Consider the following 18436-nt stretch of genomic DNA (forward strand, 5'->3'; position numbering starts at 1 on the left):
TGGATCCATTTTGCAATAACAAGCAGGAAGAAGCCGGAAAAGTTCCGGCCGTTATATATTTTTAAAGAAATGTGGAATAATAGGATTGTTTTTAGTCAGCTGTCGTTTGTGTCCTCTTTTGTATTAATACCCACACATCGGCTCTGTAGAGTGAGGCGATTCGATTGGCTGCAGTATGCGTCTACAAAGACTAGTCCCCTATACGTCAGGCAGGCCCTTCTCGCCCACGTGAACACGGCGTAACTCCTCTCGCCTGTGTTTCTCGGGGGTAGAGCCGGCGCCCCATGCAGAGGCAGCGCCGCACGCGGCCCCCGTCCTACGACCCCCAGGCCTGGAGGGGGCGCTGCAAGGAGCTGCTGGACCTCATCTTCCAGTGCGAGGACTCGGAGCCCTTCAGGGAGCCTGTGGACCTGCACGAGTATCCGGTGAGTCTGGGCTGACCACACTGAGCTCTTCATCAATTCTCTCTTGTCTTATTCAAATTATTATGTTCTGCGTTCTTTTGAGGGTCAGGGGCGGGGGGGGGGGGGGGGGGGGGGGGTTGCATGATAGTGTGGTGGCTACTTCAATCTGCGGTGAACAGTGTGCATGGGCAGTGTGCCAACACTTTGACCTGTAAGCATCCTTGAGCAAGATGCCCAAACGCCCCCCCCCCGCCCCCCTACCAACTCCTTCATAAAGTGCATCTGCAGCCTCCGCCAGTGGCTTCGGAGCGTCCGCTGAGAGACCAACATAGTGAAGTATCTGTGGCGCTGCGTGTGGTTGCCTCCTGCAGGACTACCTGGAGATCGTGGAGTCCCCCATGGACTTCAGCACGGTGCAGAGCACGCTCTCCGACGGAAAGTACAAGTCTCCCATCGACCTCTGCAAGGACATCCGCCTCATCTTCAGTAACTCCAAGGCCTACACGCCCAGCAAGAAGTCGCGGGTGAGACGCATCATAACACACACACACTTCACACACCATTATGTTCAGCTTGGTATCTTAGTAGATAGTAACTATCTTGGTAACTTGGAGGTGCAACACTCTATTCTGCTGTATTACTTTGACCGTGCCTCATCCTCATTTAGTGGACCCTTTCGCTGGCTAAAGCCTCAATGTAATGCTAGAGAGAAGGTTTGATTTTACACTTGAATTTACCAAAAGAGGATCCATGCTGTCATGTGTCTTAGTGTCAGCTGCTGCGTCTTTTCAGTTACTTGTGTTCATGGCTAATACCAATGGCTCTTCTGTGAATAAATAACAGCAGCTGTTACTTTGAATAAGATTTTGTCCTTTTCTGTTATGTGGACGTCAGTAACTGGCCGTAAAATGAAAAGAAACAACCAAAACATTTAGAAGAAATATAAATGTTTAAACACAATCCAGTCTCATTTGTATCTCCCCCCTCTCCCCACCAAACACACCCACACACACACCCCTCTCCAGATCTACAGCATGAGCCTGCGTCTCTCGGCCCTGTTCGAGGAGCACGTCAACTCCATCCTGGACGACTACAAGGCCATCCATGGCCTGACGGACAAGCTGACCCGCCAGCGGACAGACAGACAGACACGCCACGCCGCCTCCGCCTCCGACCGCCAGACACGCCACGCCCCCAAGAGGAGGCGGCGACGCAGGAGCGAATCGCCCGCCAGCAGCACGGCGTCTAGGTACGGTGGGGGTGGGGTGGGGTCTAGGGGGTGGAGCAGGGGTCAAAGGTCAACGGTGGATGTCAGTGTTTTTGATGTGAAACTATGCACTTTTTTTGTGTGGCAATGTTTGACGTTTACGTTTTTTTAATAGTATGTTGTTATTTATGTCCAGTTTGTTATTTTCGAGTAGCGCCCTGGTGCTGTCATTTCCCGCGGGAAGATAAAGTTATATCTTTCAATCTAGATATATCTATCAAACTAGAGTTAAAGTCGTAATAATGCACATAAGATCGAGCCCCGCCCAGTTGGTAGGAAGGAGTCTTAGGTAACACTATACTACTATAAACGAGGTACTAGTTTTCCCTCCCCAATACACGAGCTCCCTCTCACCCGTCCGTCCGTCCGTCCCCCCACAGCCCCGAGAGGAAGCGGCGTGTGTCCTCCCGGACGTCCGGGCGCCGCGAGCCGTCGCCAGGGCCGACGCCCCCCTCCTCCTCCTCGGGCTCCGCCTCCGCCCCATCCTCGCGGCCGGCCTCGCTGAGGCAGGCTCCGCCCCTCAGGACCCCCCCGCAGCTGCTCAACGGGAAGGGGGACGCCGCGCAGACGCCGGGACGGACGCGCAGCTCGCTGCGGCACTCGACGCACTCGCCCCCGCTGTCCTCGCACGCCGCCGCCGGAGCTAACGCTAGCGCACACGCTAGTGCTAACACGCACGCCGCTGCAGGTGAGGGTGTCAAGATGTAAACACAACGGAGACACGCGGTTGGGGCTCCCAGGTGGCGGACAGCTGCTGTGTGTTTGTTGTGTCAAAGAAACACATGGTTGCTTTCACAGCTGAGTGTTATCGTCACGCTAACCGTTTGATTACGCTAAAGGTGACATGTTGTACCACCAGGTGTGAGTGTGATTAGCCGTTACAAGCCCATCTGAAAATATGCCTCTTCTGACATCGAAAGTGGGGCGTGTTCACCTTTAACATTGGCTTAGTAAAGTAACTTAAGATGAGAGTTAAAGTAGGGAAACACAGGTTGGCTCTCGTTCTGTTGGATTAGCTGTATGTAGTAATGTAGTACTTATTTTGTATGCTAATGTTCTGAGCATTCTGTATGCTCATACATACCTGGCCTCTGAGTTTGTGGTATTTGTTAAGGACCAATCAGAGAGGGGAAATTATCAAATAGAACAAAAGTTGATAGAAAAACAAACGTTCCTTGCTTCTCCCGTCTTCAGAGACACCTACTCGCCTGCTCCGTGGTCACAACCCGGTCGCCGTGACGACCCCCCCGGAGCCCGAGAGACCGGCGCGCTCCCCCCCCGCCGAGGCGAGCGGCGGAGGAAGCACCCGACGGAAACTCAGGACCCCCGTACGACTCACGCCAGGTAGGTCCATGATGGAGGGGCCCCCGATGCAGATTCCCTGAAATGGACGTGAACAACACGTATATACGCCAGCTTTGACCCAGACCCCCAAGTTTCACCCCGAAACGTGGTTCTCGTACCACGCTAAAGGCTCAGTTATGGTTCCACGTCGACGCAGCGACCCCGCGGACGCTTCCACGCAGTCGTGAACCTGTCTTGGTTCTGCGTTGGGCTTTAGTGAGCGGACCAATCACAGCCCTTGCTGCTGCGGTTACATTTACAAGGGACAGGTTACATGTTTACAATTTTTTGAGGTGCACGTCAGCCCCTTGCGGTGGACGCACGGAGGGTCCGCAGGGACGTCATGGGTCCGTAAACCCCCTTGCGTTGCGTCGACGTGGACCATAACCAAGCCTTTAGAATGGCATGAGTGTGTTCATGCTTCAACGGGCTCCATCCTCTGAACTAACAACCATCCCTTCTCCTCTCTGCCCGCAGCCTCCCCCACCCGGACCCCCTCCCGGACCCCGGCCGTCGGCACGGTGCACCTCAACGGCCACAGCCGGGACAGCGGTGGCAGCGGTCACGTGACCGCAGGCGTGGGCCGGCGGGGCCGGCGGCCGCGGCCCGAGGCGCCGGCGAGCCCCGCGCCGGAGGTCACCGCCGTGTCGCCCGCCAGCTCCCCCCGGCCACGGGGTCGGCCCCCCGGCAAGAAGAGGGGCCGCAAGAGCAAGCAGGAGCTGGCGGAGCTACGGCGGAGGAGCGGCCATCGCAGCTCCTCCCCCGAGGAGGAGGAGGAGGAGGAGGAAGAGGAGGAGGAGGAGGAGGAGGAGGAGCCCGACCAGTCGACGGGCGAGGAGGGCGGCACCTCGTCGGCGGCCGTGCCGTCGGGGCCCGGGACGGCGCCCGCCACCCCCCGGCGCCGCGGCCGGCCCCGGCTGGTGCGGCCCGAGGAGGTGGCCCCGTCCCCGGCGGAGCCGCCGCCCGACTCCTCCCCGCTCGGGAGGAGGCGGAGCAGCAGGCGGGCCAACGAGGAGACCACGCCCCCAGCCCAGACCGCCACGCCCCGCGCCCTGCGGAGAGAGTCTCGGAGGGGAGGGGCGGAGGTGGAGGAGGTGGAGGAGGAGGAGGAGGAGGAGGGAGGCGATGACGAAGAGGAAGGGGAGGGGGATGAGGAGGAAGGGGAGGAGGGAGAAGAGGGCGACGGCGGCAGGGGGTCCATGCGCACGCGTAACCAGGGGCGACGGTCGGCCTTCTACATGGAGGAGGACTCGGAGGAGGAGCAGAGACAGCTGCTGTTCGAGGACTCGTCCATCACCTTCGGGACCTCCTCCAAGGGGCGTGTCCGCAAACTCACAGAGAAGGCTAAGGCCAACCTGATTGGCTGGTAAACCTGAATGGCTGGTCACCTCATTGGCCTCTGTAATGGAACAGTCACACAGGATATAAGGATCCAACCAACCTGCAAGGCACAGTGCAGAGACGCATGGGGGGTTTCGGATGGAGGCGACAGGGGACAGAGATGTGGAGACATGCTGGTTGTTTACCCTACTTTTGTGTGTGCGTGCGTGCGTATGTGTGTGTGCCTGCATCTAAACACGCCCAGAACGGAGTCGGTAGAGTCGACCACCCCTTCCGACTGTGTGACAAAGAGTTTGGTCGTCGGATTCCTCCCGCGCTATTGGTCCATGTTGGATCCTATCGGGGCGAGCAAACCCTGAGTTTCGCTGCTGAGGGTCACGTGACTTCAGTCACCCCGTTTCAGTCAACCACTCCTCGTGGGCGCCCGGCGATGCCATCTGTGTCAAATCCTCGGGAAGAACTAGTCGGAGATAAACAGCTTTAGTACTTGAAAAACCGAACTGCGGAGAGCACTAGGTGTGCGTGCGGGCGAGGTATCGACGTCCAGACTTGTGAGGACTTTCCCGGAGACGGAATAAGTGCGCTGTAAGGTCTAAGGAATACGGTAACGTGTACCAGCCGCCGAGCCATGAAGAGGCAACGTAGACACAACCAGGAATGGCGTTGTCCCGCCGTCGGTCGACACGCTGTGATAGACGTGTGGAAAACGGACTTCGGACTCTCCTTCTGTAATCACACGGGCGTCTTTTTGATATATATATATATATATATATATATATATATATATACAGTGGGGCAAAAAAGTATTAAGTCAGCCACCAATTGTGCAAGTTCTCCCACTTAAAAAGATGAGAGAGGCCTGTAATTTTCATCATAGGTATACCTCAGCTATGAGAGATAAAATGAAAAAAAAAATCTAGAAAATCGCTGTCTGATTTTTAAGGAATTTATTTGCAAATTATGGTGGAAAATAAGTATTTGGTATACCTATGATGAAAATTACAGGCCTCTCTCGTCTTTTTAAGTGGGAGAACTTGCACAATTGGTGGCTGACTAAATACTTTTTTACCCCACTGTATATATATATATATATATTAAAAAAAATGTTTTTGCTTTTTGTACGATTTGTACGTGATGTTCGTTGTCTCTCTCTCTCTCCGTTTCGAAAGTCTTACGTGTCAGCAAGAGGGGTCGGGCCCGTCCGACCCTAGTGTGACTGTTTTGTGCTGAAATACCAAATGGGCGTGCCTCGATGGGTACCGTAGATCTGTAGGTTCTGTTTACTCTCCCAGTGAGTGAGTGAGTGTGAATGAGTGAGTGTGGGTGTGTGTTATTTCTTTGTTCCTGCACGTCAACCATAGAGGGAAAGAGGCGGTGACTTAATGTTTTTTGTGTTGTTTTATTACATTGATGAGGAGAACGCGATGCATGGTGAGAGCTTCATCTATATGTCTGTACAGACATGTTCCAATGTCCAACATTAGCAATACCTTGTGCCTTTTGTCCCTGTTTGTGTGGGTGTGCGTGTGCGCGTGTGTGTGTGCGTGTGCATGTGTGTGCACGCACTTGAATATGGGGTGTGTGTGCTGTGCTTGCGTGAGAATTGGATGAGTGTGTGTGTGTGTGTGTTTGTGTGTGTGTGTGTGTGTATGTATGCATGCTTGCATGGCGTGTTTGTGTGTGTATGTGTGCGTGTGTGTGTGGAAGTGTGTGTGTGGAAGTGTCCGTGTGAGTGAGCGTATGCGTGTGTAACACAACTGAGTGTCGTTCACTTTTGGCGTACAAACAGTGGCATAAAGTTTGATTGTTGTGAAACTTCTCAAAGAAATGTATTTATAACAGTCAAGAAAAAGATTTTACTGTTGTTGTAAACAAACCATTATTCACGTTGCTATATAATCCAATTATAACCAACCTATCGTTAGTTTATACCCACGGTACAGCACTGCAGGTGCCGGGGGTGTCCGGTTCAGTTTTTAAAGAGTGAACGTGTACATTTTAAAACAAGTTGAGTTTTAAACAGTTCGCAAACTATAACATTGTGCGTTTAATGTTTCTACAGTGATCACACATGCACACACACATACACACATACAGACACAGACGTACACACACACACACACACACACACACAATTCCATTGTGCATGTTCTAGCACTTTCACACACCTAAATCTGAACAAAACTGGATCGAGCCAGATTTAGCTGGATCGAACTGGATTTGGATTGGAGGCGCTTGATGCATAGAAGAAAGCCTGGGTATTGATTTTTCTGATGTGTGCCTTGGCTGGTGAAGCATCACTTTCTTCTTTTTAGTCTTTACCAACATTCTGGTTGTGTTGTTTTAATTAAATTCAAGAACGGGCAGAATTCTCAAATTGGAGTGAACACTATAATGAACAGAAGAGACTGATATAGTTAAACAGAGATACTTGTGAATTGCTCCCTGTAGCTGCAAATCTGTCATTGTGTCTTTGTTTTTTTAATGTAAAACAGAGCATTCATCCATTGTTTTCACTGCGGATAGAGATTGCACAGTGGCGATGACAAACAGTCAAACTATGTGTGTGACACCATCCTTTCAACTTGGTAATCTTGCTGAATATTTGGGTTTTAACTATTCAATCCACGTAATTAAAACTTGAGGTGAACAAAAAGACTGAGAATATTACATACATTTCTGTCACTTAATGGCATTCAAGCATTGCCACAGAATTAAGGTAACCAAAATCCCAGGCTGTATTTAGACTCCTATCACAATATTTCATAGTGTAACGTACCACTCTGCCCTTTTTGTGTTTTAACCCTCGGAGGACAGAATTATGTCGTTATGGGGCCACTTCCTGTGCATCCACTTGGCTTATTATTAGTCTAGTCATGTCACATATTATCAACTATATAAATGTCATCCGTTTGTTATCGTTACGTTTGGTAGGGGATTTATATAATGCCAAATGATGTCGCTGGTCACTGATGTTATTTTTGGAAACATGGCTTATGAATGTGTTTTATTTGATTATTTTTGTTCCTTTTCTTCTGGATCTATCTGAATGTCCCTGCTCGTGAGTGGGTCAGGGGGGTACCGGGGGGAGGTGGGGGGGTCCTTCCATTCTGGAACAAGTCGACTGTTGTTTTGATCCTGTCTCTTTCCCTGCCATAAATAGTCACTATGTGTGTAACTATATATGTTGGGTGGATTTTATTGTGCTGGAATGATACTTATAGGTTGATAAAAAAAAAAAAATATGATGTGAAACAAACTGCTGCGGAGGATTTATCGCATCTATAAAGATCTGTTTGTTTTTCCTACAACGACTATGTTAATGGAGTCGACATTTGCAACGAAAAACCCAAAAGGTGTATTCTAGTCAATGAGAAGCGAAAGACGCTAATATTCAGTCTGGAGTGGATGATGATGTGGCTTCAGCCGAATCTATACAAAATATTATGATTTTGTTCCGATTTAAGTATAGCTTTACTCAAACCAGACAGTATGTTAAACATTCTGGAACGTTTGTGTGTGAGTGCACATACACACAAATACACACACGCACACACCAATATCCATGACGTCAAATTGCTTTTGGTGTCTTGAAAAGCGCCATTAAATTGTTTCAATGTATTCTTTATTCAACCTGGCAAGTCATTGAAGACATTAACAAGTCACTTATATTCACCCACGTTATTTCTAACTGCACATCATTGTCTGACAGGCATGTGGTTCCTATGTCTTAATAAAGAACGGCAGGCGGGGTTAAACCAGGGTTAAGCCTTCAAAGCCAGTGACACCTCTATTTGGGTTTGACTATTCCTTCCTTGTTTAGATGGAGCAGCTAAGTAAGACGATATGGGATGAATGGTCAGGTGACTTTAAAATAGACAGCCATACACACGCACACTCTTTCTCTCTCTCTCTCTCTCTCTCTCTCTCTCCCTTTCTGTCTCTGTCTCTGACAGACAATGAAATGCATGGCCGTTCTTCATTAATGGCTTTGCGATTGAACTTCGTTGTGATTGGTGGAGAAACTTGTGTGACAATTAATGAGGACCAGCCCCCGACCCCACCACCACCACCACCTGGAGCGAGGTATGTTCAAATGTGTCACGTGGGGGAGTGCTTCCATGACTGCCAATCATTCCTCTAGCACAGTAAGGATTGTATATTAAAACCTCGCTGTGAGTTTGTGTGTAAGTGTTCCAACAGTAGTGGGTGTATTTTGGTTTTTCAGATTGTGCCGTAACTCACTCTTATATTTCAAGACAATAAAAAATTGTTGTGCCATTTCTACTCGGTCTTGATCTTCAGAGTTGGTGGAAGAACAGGCTACTGAAACTGTATCCTCATTTAGACGTCCTTTTGTGATTCATTCTAACCGGACGTGACCAATAGCATCACCTGGTGTTGTCGAAGCGCTACTGCGTATAAACGCGTGCTGGGAGTGACACGATGTGGGCGCGAGGACGTGTCGATGAGCGAGAGGCCGCGCCGCTGCTCGTGGGCCGCGATGATTGGCCTGACGACCAGCATGGCAATATTTGCGAAAGTCCTGCACAGGTGTCCGTGTCAAGGCACTGAGAGTGTATGTAAATGCAGTGAAGTGAAACTCGTAACTGACGAGTGTACAGCGACGTCAAACAAACCCCTCAAAGAAACTTTAGTCCACACAGGTTGAGCTGTAATTGGACTGGGTGAATGCGACTGGTTTGATGAGAGCAGACCATTACTAAAGGTAAGCAAGCTGACTTGCGCTCGTCCATGTAGTCCGACGCGTTGTCAGAGCAGGCAGTAAAACTGCATGCCGGTTGGGTTGGACAAAACTGCGCCACCACAACTGATGGGGAAGTAAGGCATGTAGTGTGCTGACATGACATGTAGTTAGGCGGCCTGCTGTTCCTACTCAATAACGATCGCAATCAATTTAAGGTAACATTGAAGTATGCTTTAAGCATTTTTGATTTTTTTTTTTACTTTCTCTGTTATCCCAAAGTATGGTTCAGGAAGTCTATACAAGCAGACGCGCCAAACAAGTGTTGTTTTTTCCATTAATATGTTATAGGTTTTTTAAAGAATAGGTTCTTTGCGCCTTGTCTGTCTCAGGCCTGTATCTGAGGTGAGATGAAAGATGCCGCAGATCGCGGCCACCACAATGCTGCATATTGCGCTGCTCCTCTCTGCCCTTCCCGCCCAGTATTTGATCTCGCGCTGGAGCGGGTCGACGGTGGCGCAGCGCTTCCACGCAATCGCGCGGTAAGTTCAACAAAGTGTTATTTATTCATAGTCTGCTATAAGAATAATAAAGTTCACATAGTAGGCTATTGTTTCTAGCACTCTTTCTGTTTCACTTTGTGTGTGTGTGTGTGTGTGTGTGTGTGTGTGTGTGTGTAAATATTTGGATTGTAACCATGCTAATGTCGTAGGTTGCGTGGGATCTGGAGAGAATGGAAGGCGTCATACCTCAACAGCACGGCGTGGAGCGAATGGGTGCACGAGCACACGTCTAAAGTCAGGTGCTTGCGTGAACCCAGAACCCTTTCGTCTCAGCACTAAATTAAACCAAACACTCATTGGGCCTACCTGAATGTCCGTTGGAAACTGGAATAAATACATATGAATTACTAAAATAATGATTAAATTTAATGTCTTGCAGGTCTCTGATTGGTTTAGGGGAGGAAGGCCCGGTCCCACCGGAGTCTGCTATTCCTGAATGGATGATGTTGGACAATGATCAGGGCTTTTTTGGAGGTTTGTGAGTCTAAAATGGGAACAGGGTATACCTGAGGGAAATAGGATATTAGCATTTCAATCAACTTATTAATATAGTTCATATCTTTTTCAGCCAGACAAATAAAGTGATAGAGAGAAACCCCTCCCCCCCCCCCCCCCCCCCCCACACACACACACACACACACACACACACACACACACACACACACACACACACACACACACACACACTCTCACTTCCCCTTTAACAGACCCAACTGTAAACATTGAGGCCTTTGGGTCCGTTTCCTCCTTTTCTAAGAAGCTCCTTCTCAGCCTCTAGGGCCGTGCGTAGCCCCCGCCCACCCTTCGTCTTCCTGCGGGTGGGCGAGGTGGTGAGGGAGAGGAAGGGTAACATGGTCGGCGTGGTGATAGGCTGGGATGCTGAGCTCCGGGCCCCCCTGGAGTGGGTCAACAAAGTGTACTCCGACCATGAGGTGAGTCCAGCTGAAGCCACCGCCTGAACGGTACAGCACTGTATTTATCAAGACGCTGTAATCAACACTGTTCTCAAGGTTGAGTTGTATGTCTGCGTTGGGATAGCACCGAACACTTAGCTATGCTGGGGTCGGTTCTGACTCTTGAGTAGGCTGGGAACCAGACAAATTTGCCAGCTCATGCTTCCTTTCCTCTGGTATATGTTGTACTGTATGTCTGGCCCCCCTCCTGTTCAAACAGATTTCCAGCAGACCTGGCCCAGTTTGGGCCAATCACAGCGGTTTATCCGATAAAGTGGCGGGATTGACACATTTTCTGTACAGAGGAGCTGAACAACCAAGATGGCTGATGTGTCACAAGTTTCCTTAGTCTGATTGTTTGTAGGTCTTTTCAATTGGTCTGGTGATGTCAGGCTAGGTTCTAAACGATGCCAGCCAAAGCCTGTTGATCTTTATAATGCGATGATGTGTCAAAATGAACATATGACACATAACATATGCAACCTCCTCACCTCAACTAGTCTCATCGTTAAATGTTTTGCTTACTTCAGCGACAGCCTCCATGGGTAACCTAGGTGACCCACTCATACATTTTGCATATGTGTGTATTTAGATACTCATGTGGCTTAGTGCGTGTCAATGTGCAAATGTGATGTCGTACCTGTTGTTGTGCATGTGTGTAACGCTGTGTTGCTGACCGCGTGTCTGTGTGTTTGCCTATGTGTGTGTACGTGCAGGAGACCAAAGCATTCCAGACGCCCCACTACAAGGTTCTGTTCAGCGTCCCAGGAGCTAGTTCTGTCATGATAGCTTACCTCCCTCAAACACAGCTGGAGCACATCACTGATGTGGAGGTAGGCACTGTTGAACCGATACACACACACACACACACACACACACACACACACACACACACACACACACACACACACACACACACACACACACACACACACACACACACACACACCGAATATTGGCCTGATACGCTTAGCTGTTAACACACTTCAATAGTTTTGTTTTGAATCATCAGGTTCATTAATTTGAATTAAAGGCTGTGTAGGCGATAGTTGTTTGTTTAAGCAGGAAGATAGCCAAAACGACAATATCACTTACAGCGCCTTTAAATAATAGTAATTTAGCGAAAGACTATGCTTGTGTGTGATCCAAAGCCTAGAGTTAGACATTGGGGATCGAACCTTGTGTCTTTTGGCAGGAAGTCACAACCCCAAAATACAAGACACTTTGCCTGATGCATTCTGCTGATACAAGAGCTTAAGCACAAAAGCAGATTCCTCGACATGATACACAGTCGAGGCGGCACCCAGTTCAGAACAAAAAATCTCATCTTTGACGTCCATTTCTCCCTGCAGCTGATGATCCCCACATTGGAGAAGTACTTCACCCACTTCAACGGCAAACAGTTCGTCATGCAGAGCTGGCTCAGAGAGCAGTACCCCGACGACGAGGAAGAGGACGAAGAAGAGCCATGGCTCCATTGAAGTGGTGTATATACTGTCATGCAGCTATTTGTGTGTATGTGCTTGCATGCAAACACACACACATACGTGTGGTTTGCAGATAACCGTGTGATGCACTGTTGGTGTCCCACGAGGACTGCGGTTCTTTTGGATGCGTCACCGAATGTCTTTACACTTTCACCCTTGGCTGCAAAAATATTTTGCACAGAATCTTGTAAGATTCGAAGACTGATTAAGGGTTTGGGAGCTAGTATGTCAGAGTTTCGACAGAGTTTGACTACCAATGAGTAATGTGTTTAGCAGAGAAGAAGAACAGATGTTCAAAGGTTAACTGGAATGTCCATGAGAAGCAATGAGTGTAATGAAGATAGATCTTTTTTTTTCTGCACTCTAAGTGAGCAGTATTTTTAATACCGGGTACCTTGAGGTCAAACTAAGGGGTACTTAAAAAATGATCTGCAGACTGATACAATAACAACTGTGCAATAAAATACAATTTATTCTACAAAAATAGAATCCTTCTTCCAGACTTCATATATATATATGTATATATATATATGAAAATGGCGATGGTGAATGAACGTGTTCAGTGTTTCTTCCGGGCCTTGTCCAGGAACGTGAAGGTGGCCGACACCCGCGCCGACGCCCACGCCACAGTCTGACGGTGGGTCACAGAACGGGCGGCCTCCCCCTCTCTCTTGACCCCGTCCTCCTCCTGTTCTTCATCCCCTTCCTCTGGGCTCCTCCACTCGCGCGTCTCCTCCTCTCTGACCACCAGGGGGGGCCCCAGAGTCTGCCCCAGCAGGCGGCTCAGGTCACTGGCCTTTCGCTGGGCGTTTTCAACCGCCTCCAGACACACCGTGCATCTACAGGACGCAGAGACACGCAGGAGGAATGTTACGGACAAGCATGTGGTGGCTGGGAGTTAGATTGGTGGGATGGAGGGATAATGGATTGACATTTTTTGAGTGGAAAATATCAAACATTCACTGCTTGTAACTTCATGGTTGCAAATCAAAGACAGCATTGATGTATTTTTGCGTGTGTTACAGGAAGGACTTAGAGATAGTGATCACTTATGTGTATCTAACTAACAAGAAAATCCACAGTTGCATAATCACAGAAACTACATCCAATGACAAAACGGTCCATTGAATGATGATTTAGAATAAGCAAATAGTGATAATTTGTCATGAAGGAACAGAAACTGTTGGATGTTTCATTGAATGTCAAATTATGATAAATATGACAATACAAATAGTGGTTTATTTTACAGAGTGGGGTTTCTATGTAATAAAATGACCGACAGTGTATATTAACTGATTCATGTATTAATATAAGTTTGTTATTACCTGAGATCACTGAGGGACTCTTTGCTGTGGTGGAACCGAGGCGTTCCTATGGAGACGCTTTTATCCAGCTTCTCCAGCAGAACGCAGCAAACTCTGTCCATCGTCTGGAAGTCTGAGAAATCCACCGCAGCCTGTGTGGCCAACCAGGCCAGGACATGGGGGGACCATTCAAGAGCTGTCATTTAATATGAGTGCAGTTTGTTATGAATGGAATAGTTCGGCTTGCCTCTTTGTGAGACCATTTCGATTTAAGAGAGCTTCGGGCGAAGTTCTGATCATCCGCGCACATCTCTTCTCTGATTTGTTCAGGGAATCAACGTTGCCTGTCAATAACATCTACATTTCAAAATCCTGCACTCTCTTCATCGTTTCACAACTCTCTTCAACGTAGCATTCAGCACCTTCATTTGTTATTTAGGAGCAGATAGGAGTTTGGCATGTTGCTCAAGGATAAAGAGACTTTTAACGCCCAATATTCCCGGATGGACCCTCTTCAAGTAAGGGGTTCTGATTACAATATATTAAGACCAACCCCTCACCTCTGCCTGCATATGATACACGCCATTCTCCCGATGGATACTCCTCTTCACAGACACCTCTTCTTCTTTGACAACATGTTGTCTGAAAATGATGAGAACAATGTTATAACGGCTGGGAAGCACACGTTGATAAAGGACCAAGAATTCATGAATGGGGCTTCACCGATCCCTCGGAGTAGACTGAAGCGCGGCTTGTAGACTCAATCGGTCAAAGATGCTGACTAGATCTAGATTTGGGTGAACAGGGTACCAGGCAGGCCTAAATTAGGCTCGCACAACATTGATTTAAGAAGGCGACTCACAGTGAGACGAACTAAATAAAAGTGCTTAAGGTTAAACATAAAAGGGAATCACTTTTGGAATGAGAATGAGACCATACTTTCGTCTGGTAAGAACAGAAAAGTCCTGGTCTTACCAGCAAACTCAGACCAGGCGTCCAGTAGTCTAGAACATCGGGTTTAGATGATCAATAAAACGTATAAAGTAAAGTAAAGTAAAGTGCACCTAAGTGTTTGTTGTATGTATTCAAGTCGGCGGGCCACGCTGCTGCTGGCATCGCTGACCGACTCCTTGCTGCTGCTCACTCGGATGCTCAGAGTCACACGGTCCGCCTGGCGAGAATCTTCCGCGAATCCGGTAACCTGGACCTCTCTCACTCTAGGACCTCTCTGTGGGGGAGCGGAAGGCGAGACAAGCTCTCTCTGTCTATGGGGAGCAGAATCCCCAGAGTCAAAACAAACTCGGTTCTGGTTGTCCATGGCGGTAGCAGCCCAAGCCAACTTCTGCTGCTATGGTGATACAATGGATGATGGTGGTGTGAAGGGAAGTGTAGTTTTATTATTGTTCACTAGGGACTACAACGACGGCGAGTCGTTTGTTCTCAAGGGAAGCGTTTTTACTTTGTTTGGCCACTAGGTGGGAGGCAATGCTCCGGTTATAAGTTTACCAAGCCGAGACTTATTGAGCATTCTGCAAAGCATGGGGATAATAGTCAATAATAATACACGAAACAGAGCAATGGGAAACCCAGCTCATCCGTGAGTTTGAAAACTACTGCTGCTTGTCGCCATTAGGTGGCAGTCCAAGCTTTTGAAGCAACCTCATAACCTGGTAATAGGCCTATTAAGGAGAGCATACAGGCCTCTCCTTGCTTGAAATTAGTAGGCCTACACGTTATCAAAATTATGTCAAGTTTTCAAATGCAACAATTGTAATTACTAAAGGTAATGCCACAACCTACTCTACCACTGGGTGAATATATAAAAATAATATTAGTATTATTATTCTAAGTAATAATAATAATAATAATAATAATAATGATAATAATAATAATAATAATAATAATAATAATAATAATAATAATAATAATAATAATAATAATAATACGTTTATTGGAGTAATATTAGAGTGCTTATCAAAAAAAACAAAAAACAAAAATTCAAGTCGACTAAAACTATATAATACTATACTAATAACTATATAAGACTATAATATTCGAAATGATACATACATAATATTAACTGAAGGGGGACATCTTTAGATTTAGTAGGCTAGATAAAACACTCACTTTAAAAAATCACTAATATAAATATCTATTAATATTAATTTATAGAATTAGTATATTGTACAATGAACTTACAAACAAATAAACGAAGGTTTAAACCAGATTTTATTTTCGAAAATCAAAGGTTTCCATTAAAGTTAGGCCGTTCGATGGCCTCTTAAATTATTTTACAATTCTTAATATGTTTTATAAAAAATAAAAATAATAGCCTAACGTAATGTATTACTAAACAAAAAAATGAAAGCCCCCAATACATTTAGATCAACAAATGCGGCTGTTTTATTTTCTATCTAAACGCTGGGCGCCGATAGCACTCATCAGCTCTGTTCGCCTACTTATGCCTCTAGTATAAACAGTTTGTTTGGTTTGCTCGACAAGTAAATTGTGAAATGTGCTTTTTATTAATAACCTAGAAATGCAAGGCACTATTTGTTGTTATTGTGTCTGGTTTCCCTTCCCGCCGTATGAAGCTCCCTCCAACAGAGACGCTGACAGGGGACAACACCAGTGTAGAACATTGCTATGTATTTGTGAAAAATGAATATTATAAGGTAAAAATCTCAAGATCAATTGCATTTATTAAGGTGTTATTGTTAGGATGACTTATTAGGCTACTGTTTTTATATTTCCAACGAATATTGGACATTTAGGTCAATGGTGTTAAAACTCAATCTATTACTGTCTGTAGGATATAGAGTCAAAAGGAAATGCACAGCCAAAGGAAGTGGGGTCTCTGACTATCACACATTCTTTCTCTGTTTGTGGGTGCAGTTCTTATTATGCATATGAAAGCTTTTAAATATAATCCACACAAATTTGCATCACTGTCATCACCTCATTTTAGGGGTGTCGGTTGGACCTGCAGGTGTTTGGCTTGAATAAATACCAGAAATTCATCAGGTGAAAGTTCCAGATTAAATGTTTTTTTTGGTACATTATCTAGTTAAGAAGTGACCATTTCTTAACCATGGGAATCTTCTGAGTGCAGCACGATGATCCCGTTTATATCCCCAGCAATGGAGTGCAGTCCCAGGGAGAGGAAGAGGTGAACGTCACCAGGATATGACTGTCCTCTTTCATGCTGGTTCGATGATCCACAGGTTGAAGAGGAAGTGGGGCTCGGAAGTCAACAGAGATGCTCTCTCTCTGTCTCTCTCTCTCTCTCTCTCTCTCTCTCTCTCTCTCTCTCTCTCTCTCTCTCTCTCTCTCTCTCTCTCTCTCTCTCTCTCTCTCACACTCTCTCTCTTTCTCTCTCCGTCCGAATTTAGTGGAAGCCATTTTCTCACGGCGCACACGAGGACCTTAGCCTTCTGTCTGTGTAAACAGCTGGCGGTCAAATAAACAGTCCTGTCAACAGCCCACACACAAACACACACACACACACACACACGCACACACACACGCACACACACACGCACACACGCACACACACACACACACACACACACACACACACACACACACACACACACACACACACACAAACACACACACATGCACACACACACACACACAAACACGCACACACACACACACGCACACACACACACACACACACACACACACACACACACACACACACACACACACATGCACTCCCATCAGCACCACTCTGGCCCCTGCCTGAATACTTGGCTTAAAATGCAGGTCAAGGGGTGTGTCTGTTCTTTTTGTTTCGCTTTCCCTCCCGCTCTCTTTCACGATCTATCCCTCTCTGTTACAGAGACACACAAACGCACACACAGACACACCACATCACACACACACACACACACACACACACACACACACACACACAGACACACACACACACACACACACCACATCACACACACACACACACACACACACACACACACACACACACACACACACACACACACACACACACACACACACCTGCTTTATAGAGCCCATAAAGGACCCACATCTGTTTATTACGATGCATGACTGAGTATGCTTTAACACACATAGTAAACACCACACACACACACACACACACACACACACACACACACACACACAGCACACCTGTAAATCAATCTTTTCCAGCGAGACTTTTTCGATTTCCTCAATGTCTGGTTGTTTCTATGTATACGTGTGTGTGTGGCTGTGTTTATGGATGTTTGTGTGTGCATGTGTGTGCGTGTGTCAAGGGGGGGAAAACGTCACAACGGGGTGGCTCAGCATTATTGGCTCCTGAGAGCTGAGATCGTTTGGAGCCAGTCACCCTGCGTGTTTATGCCGTCCATTTCTGCCTTTATTATTTATTTATTTATGACAGTGTTGAACGGTCAATAAAAGGGTTCAGAGCCACGACCTCCTCAGCGCCATCGCGCCCCCCAAACGCACGGGGGCCGGCGCGGTGGCGGCAAAGTCTAAGTTTCCCGACACCCGCTCTGCGAGGAAAAAAAGAGCGAGAGATTTTTTTTTTTTTTCTTTGTCCGTTGAATCCATTCTAGAACGTTTCTTGTTCATGTCTCGATGTGTCTCTCTCCATCTCTGGTTCTATTCTGTAGCTCTCTCTCTCTGTGTCTCTTTCACCCGCTTTCTCTCTCTCTCTCGCCCACTCTCTCTCTCGCCCTCTCTTGCTCTCTCTTCTGTGTTTTAAGGCATGGTTGAGTTTCAGGGCTCTATTAAAAGTTCAAAGGCAAGCGTTTACTACTGTAACTGGAGCTAGTCTGCAGTGAGGATTTCCACTAATGAGTGCCACACAGACACACACACACACACACACACACGCATGCACGCACGCACGCACGCACGCACACACACACACACACACACACACACACACATACACAAACACACACACATTTAAAAACCCACAAACACATACACTGCAACACATGTTCCCCTCATGGCTGTGCCAGTGCGACTATAACAACATTCTCCAACAAAGTCTGTCGTTACCACGGTAATTATATCGTTGTGTGCCAGAGAT

General features: G+C 47.2%; 3 protein-coding genes across 5 annotated transcripts in view; 2 read left to right on the plus strand and 1 right to left on the minus strand.

The window, feature by feature from the left end:
* The window catches only part of phip (PHIP subunit of CUL4-Ring ligase complex), a 45279-nt gene extending 37860 nt beyond the window's left edge, over window positions 1-7419 (plus strand). The window contains 6 exon segments of the mRNA XM_079754235.1: window positions 273-425; window positions 776-928; window positions 1430-1653; window positions 2052-2359; window positions 2866-3015; window positions 3493-7419. Of these exon segments, the coding sequence (XP_079610361.1) occupies window positions 273-425; window positions 776-928; window positions 1430-1653; window positions 2052-2359; window positions 2866-3015; window positions 3493-4385 (1881 nt within the window). The 3' untranslated portion in view covers window positions 4386-7419.
* An 877-nt stretch (window positions 7420-8296) lies between these two features.
* On the plus strand, window positions 8297-12528 carry LOC307088087 (uncharacterized protein). 3 transcript variants are annotated; one of them, XM_079753879.1, is made up of 7 exons: window positions 8297-8442; window positions 9454-9603; window positions 9774-9863; window positions 10004-10098; window positions 10396-10556; window positions 11294-11410; window positions 11930-12528. In XM_079753879.1, exons 2-7 carry the CDS (start codon window positions 9479-9481, stop codon window positions 12056-12058), a joined length of 717 nt encoding a protein of 238 aa, XP_079610005.1. In that variant the 5' UTR covers window positions 8297-8442; window positions 9454-9478; the 3' UTR covers window positions 12059-12528. The 3 variants fall into 3 exon arrangements, with proteins under 3 accessions (XP_079610005.1, XP_079610004.1, XP_079610006.1); XM_079753878.1 differs by lacking the exon at window positions 8297-8442 and adding an exon at window positions 8921-9085; XM_079753880.1 differs by lacking the exon at window positions 8297-8442 and adding an exon at window positions 9216-9279.
* Window positions 12529-12623: 95 nt separating this feature from the next.
* On the minus strand, window positions 12624-14686 carry irak1bp1 (interleukin-1 receptor-associated kinase 1 binding protein 1; the record flags this gene model as incomplete). The annotated part of the gene is made up of 4 exons (XM_079753912.1): window positions 12624-12903; window positions 13390-13520; window positions 13929-14010; window positions 14433-14686. 4 exons carry the CDS (start codon window positions 14684-14686, stop codon window positions 12624-12626), a joined length of 747 nt encoding a protein of 248 aa, XP_079610038.1.
* Window positions 14687-18436: the final 3750 nt, after the last annotated feature.

Source organism: Pollachius pollachius (genome assembly GCF_949987615.1).
Source record: "Pollachius pollachius genome assembly, chromosome: 16".
Classification (NCBI taxonomy): domain Eukaryota; kingdom Metazoa; phylum Chordata; class Actinopteri; order Gadiformes; family Gadidae; genus Pollachius; species Pollachius pollachius.

Excerpts from the sequence above, each read along its gene's own strand:
- LOC307088087 (XM_079753879.1), top strand. The coding sequence starts at position 9,479 with ATGCCGCAGATCGCGGCCACCACAATGCTGCATATTGCGCTGCTCCTC. Across the intron at positions 9,864-10,003 it reads GAGCACACGTCTAAAGTCAG|GTCTCTGATTGGTTTAGGGG; the intron begins GTGCTTGCGTGA and ends AATGTCTTGCAG. Across the intron at positions 10,557-11,293 it reads AAGTGTACTCCGACCATGAG|GAGACCAAAGCATTCCAGAC; the intron begins GTGAGTCCAGCT and ends GTGTACGTGCAG.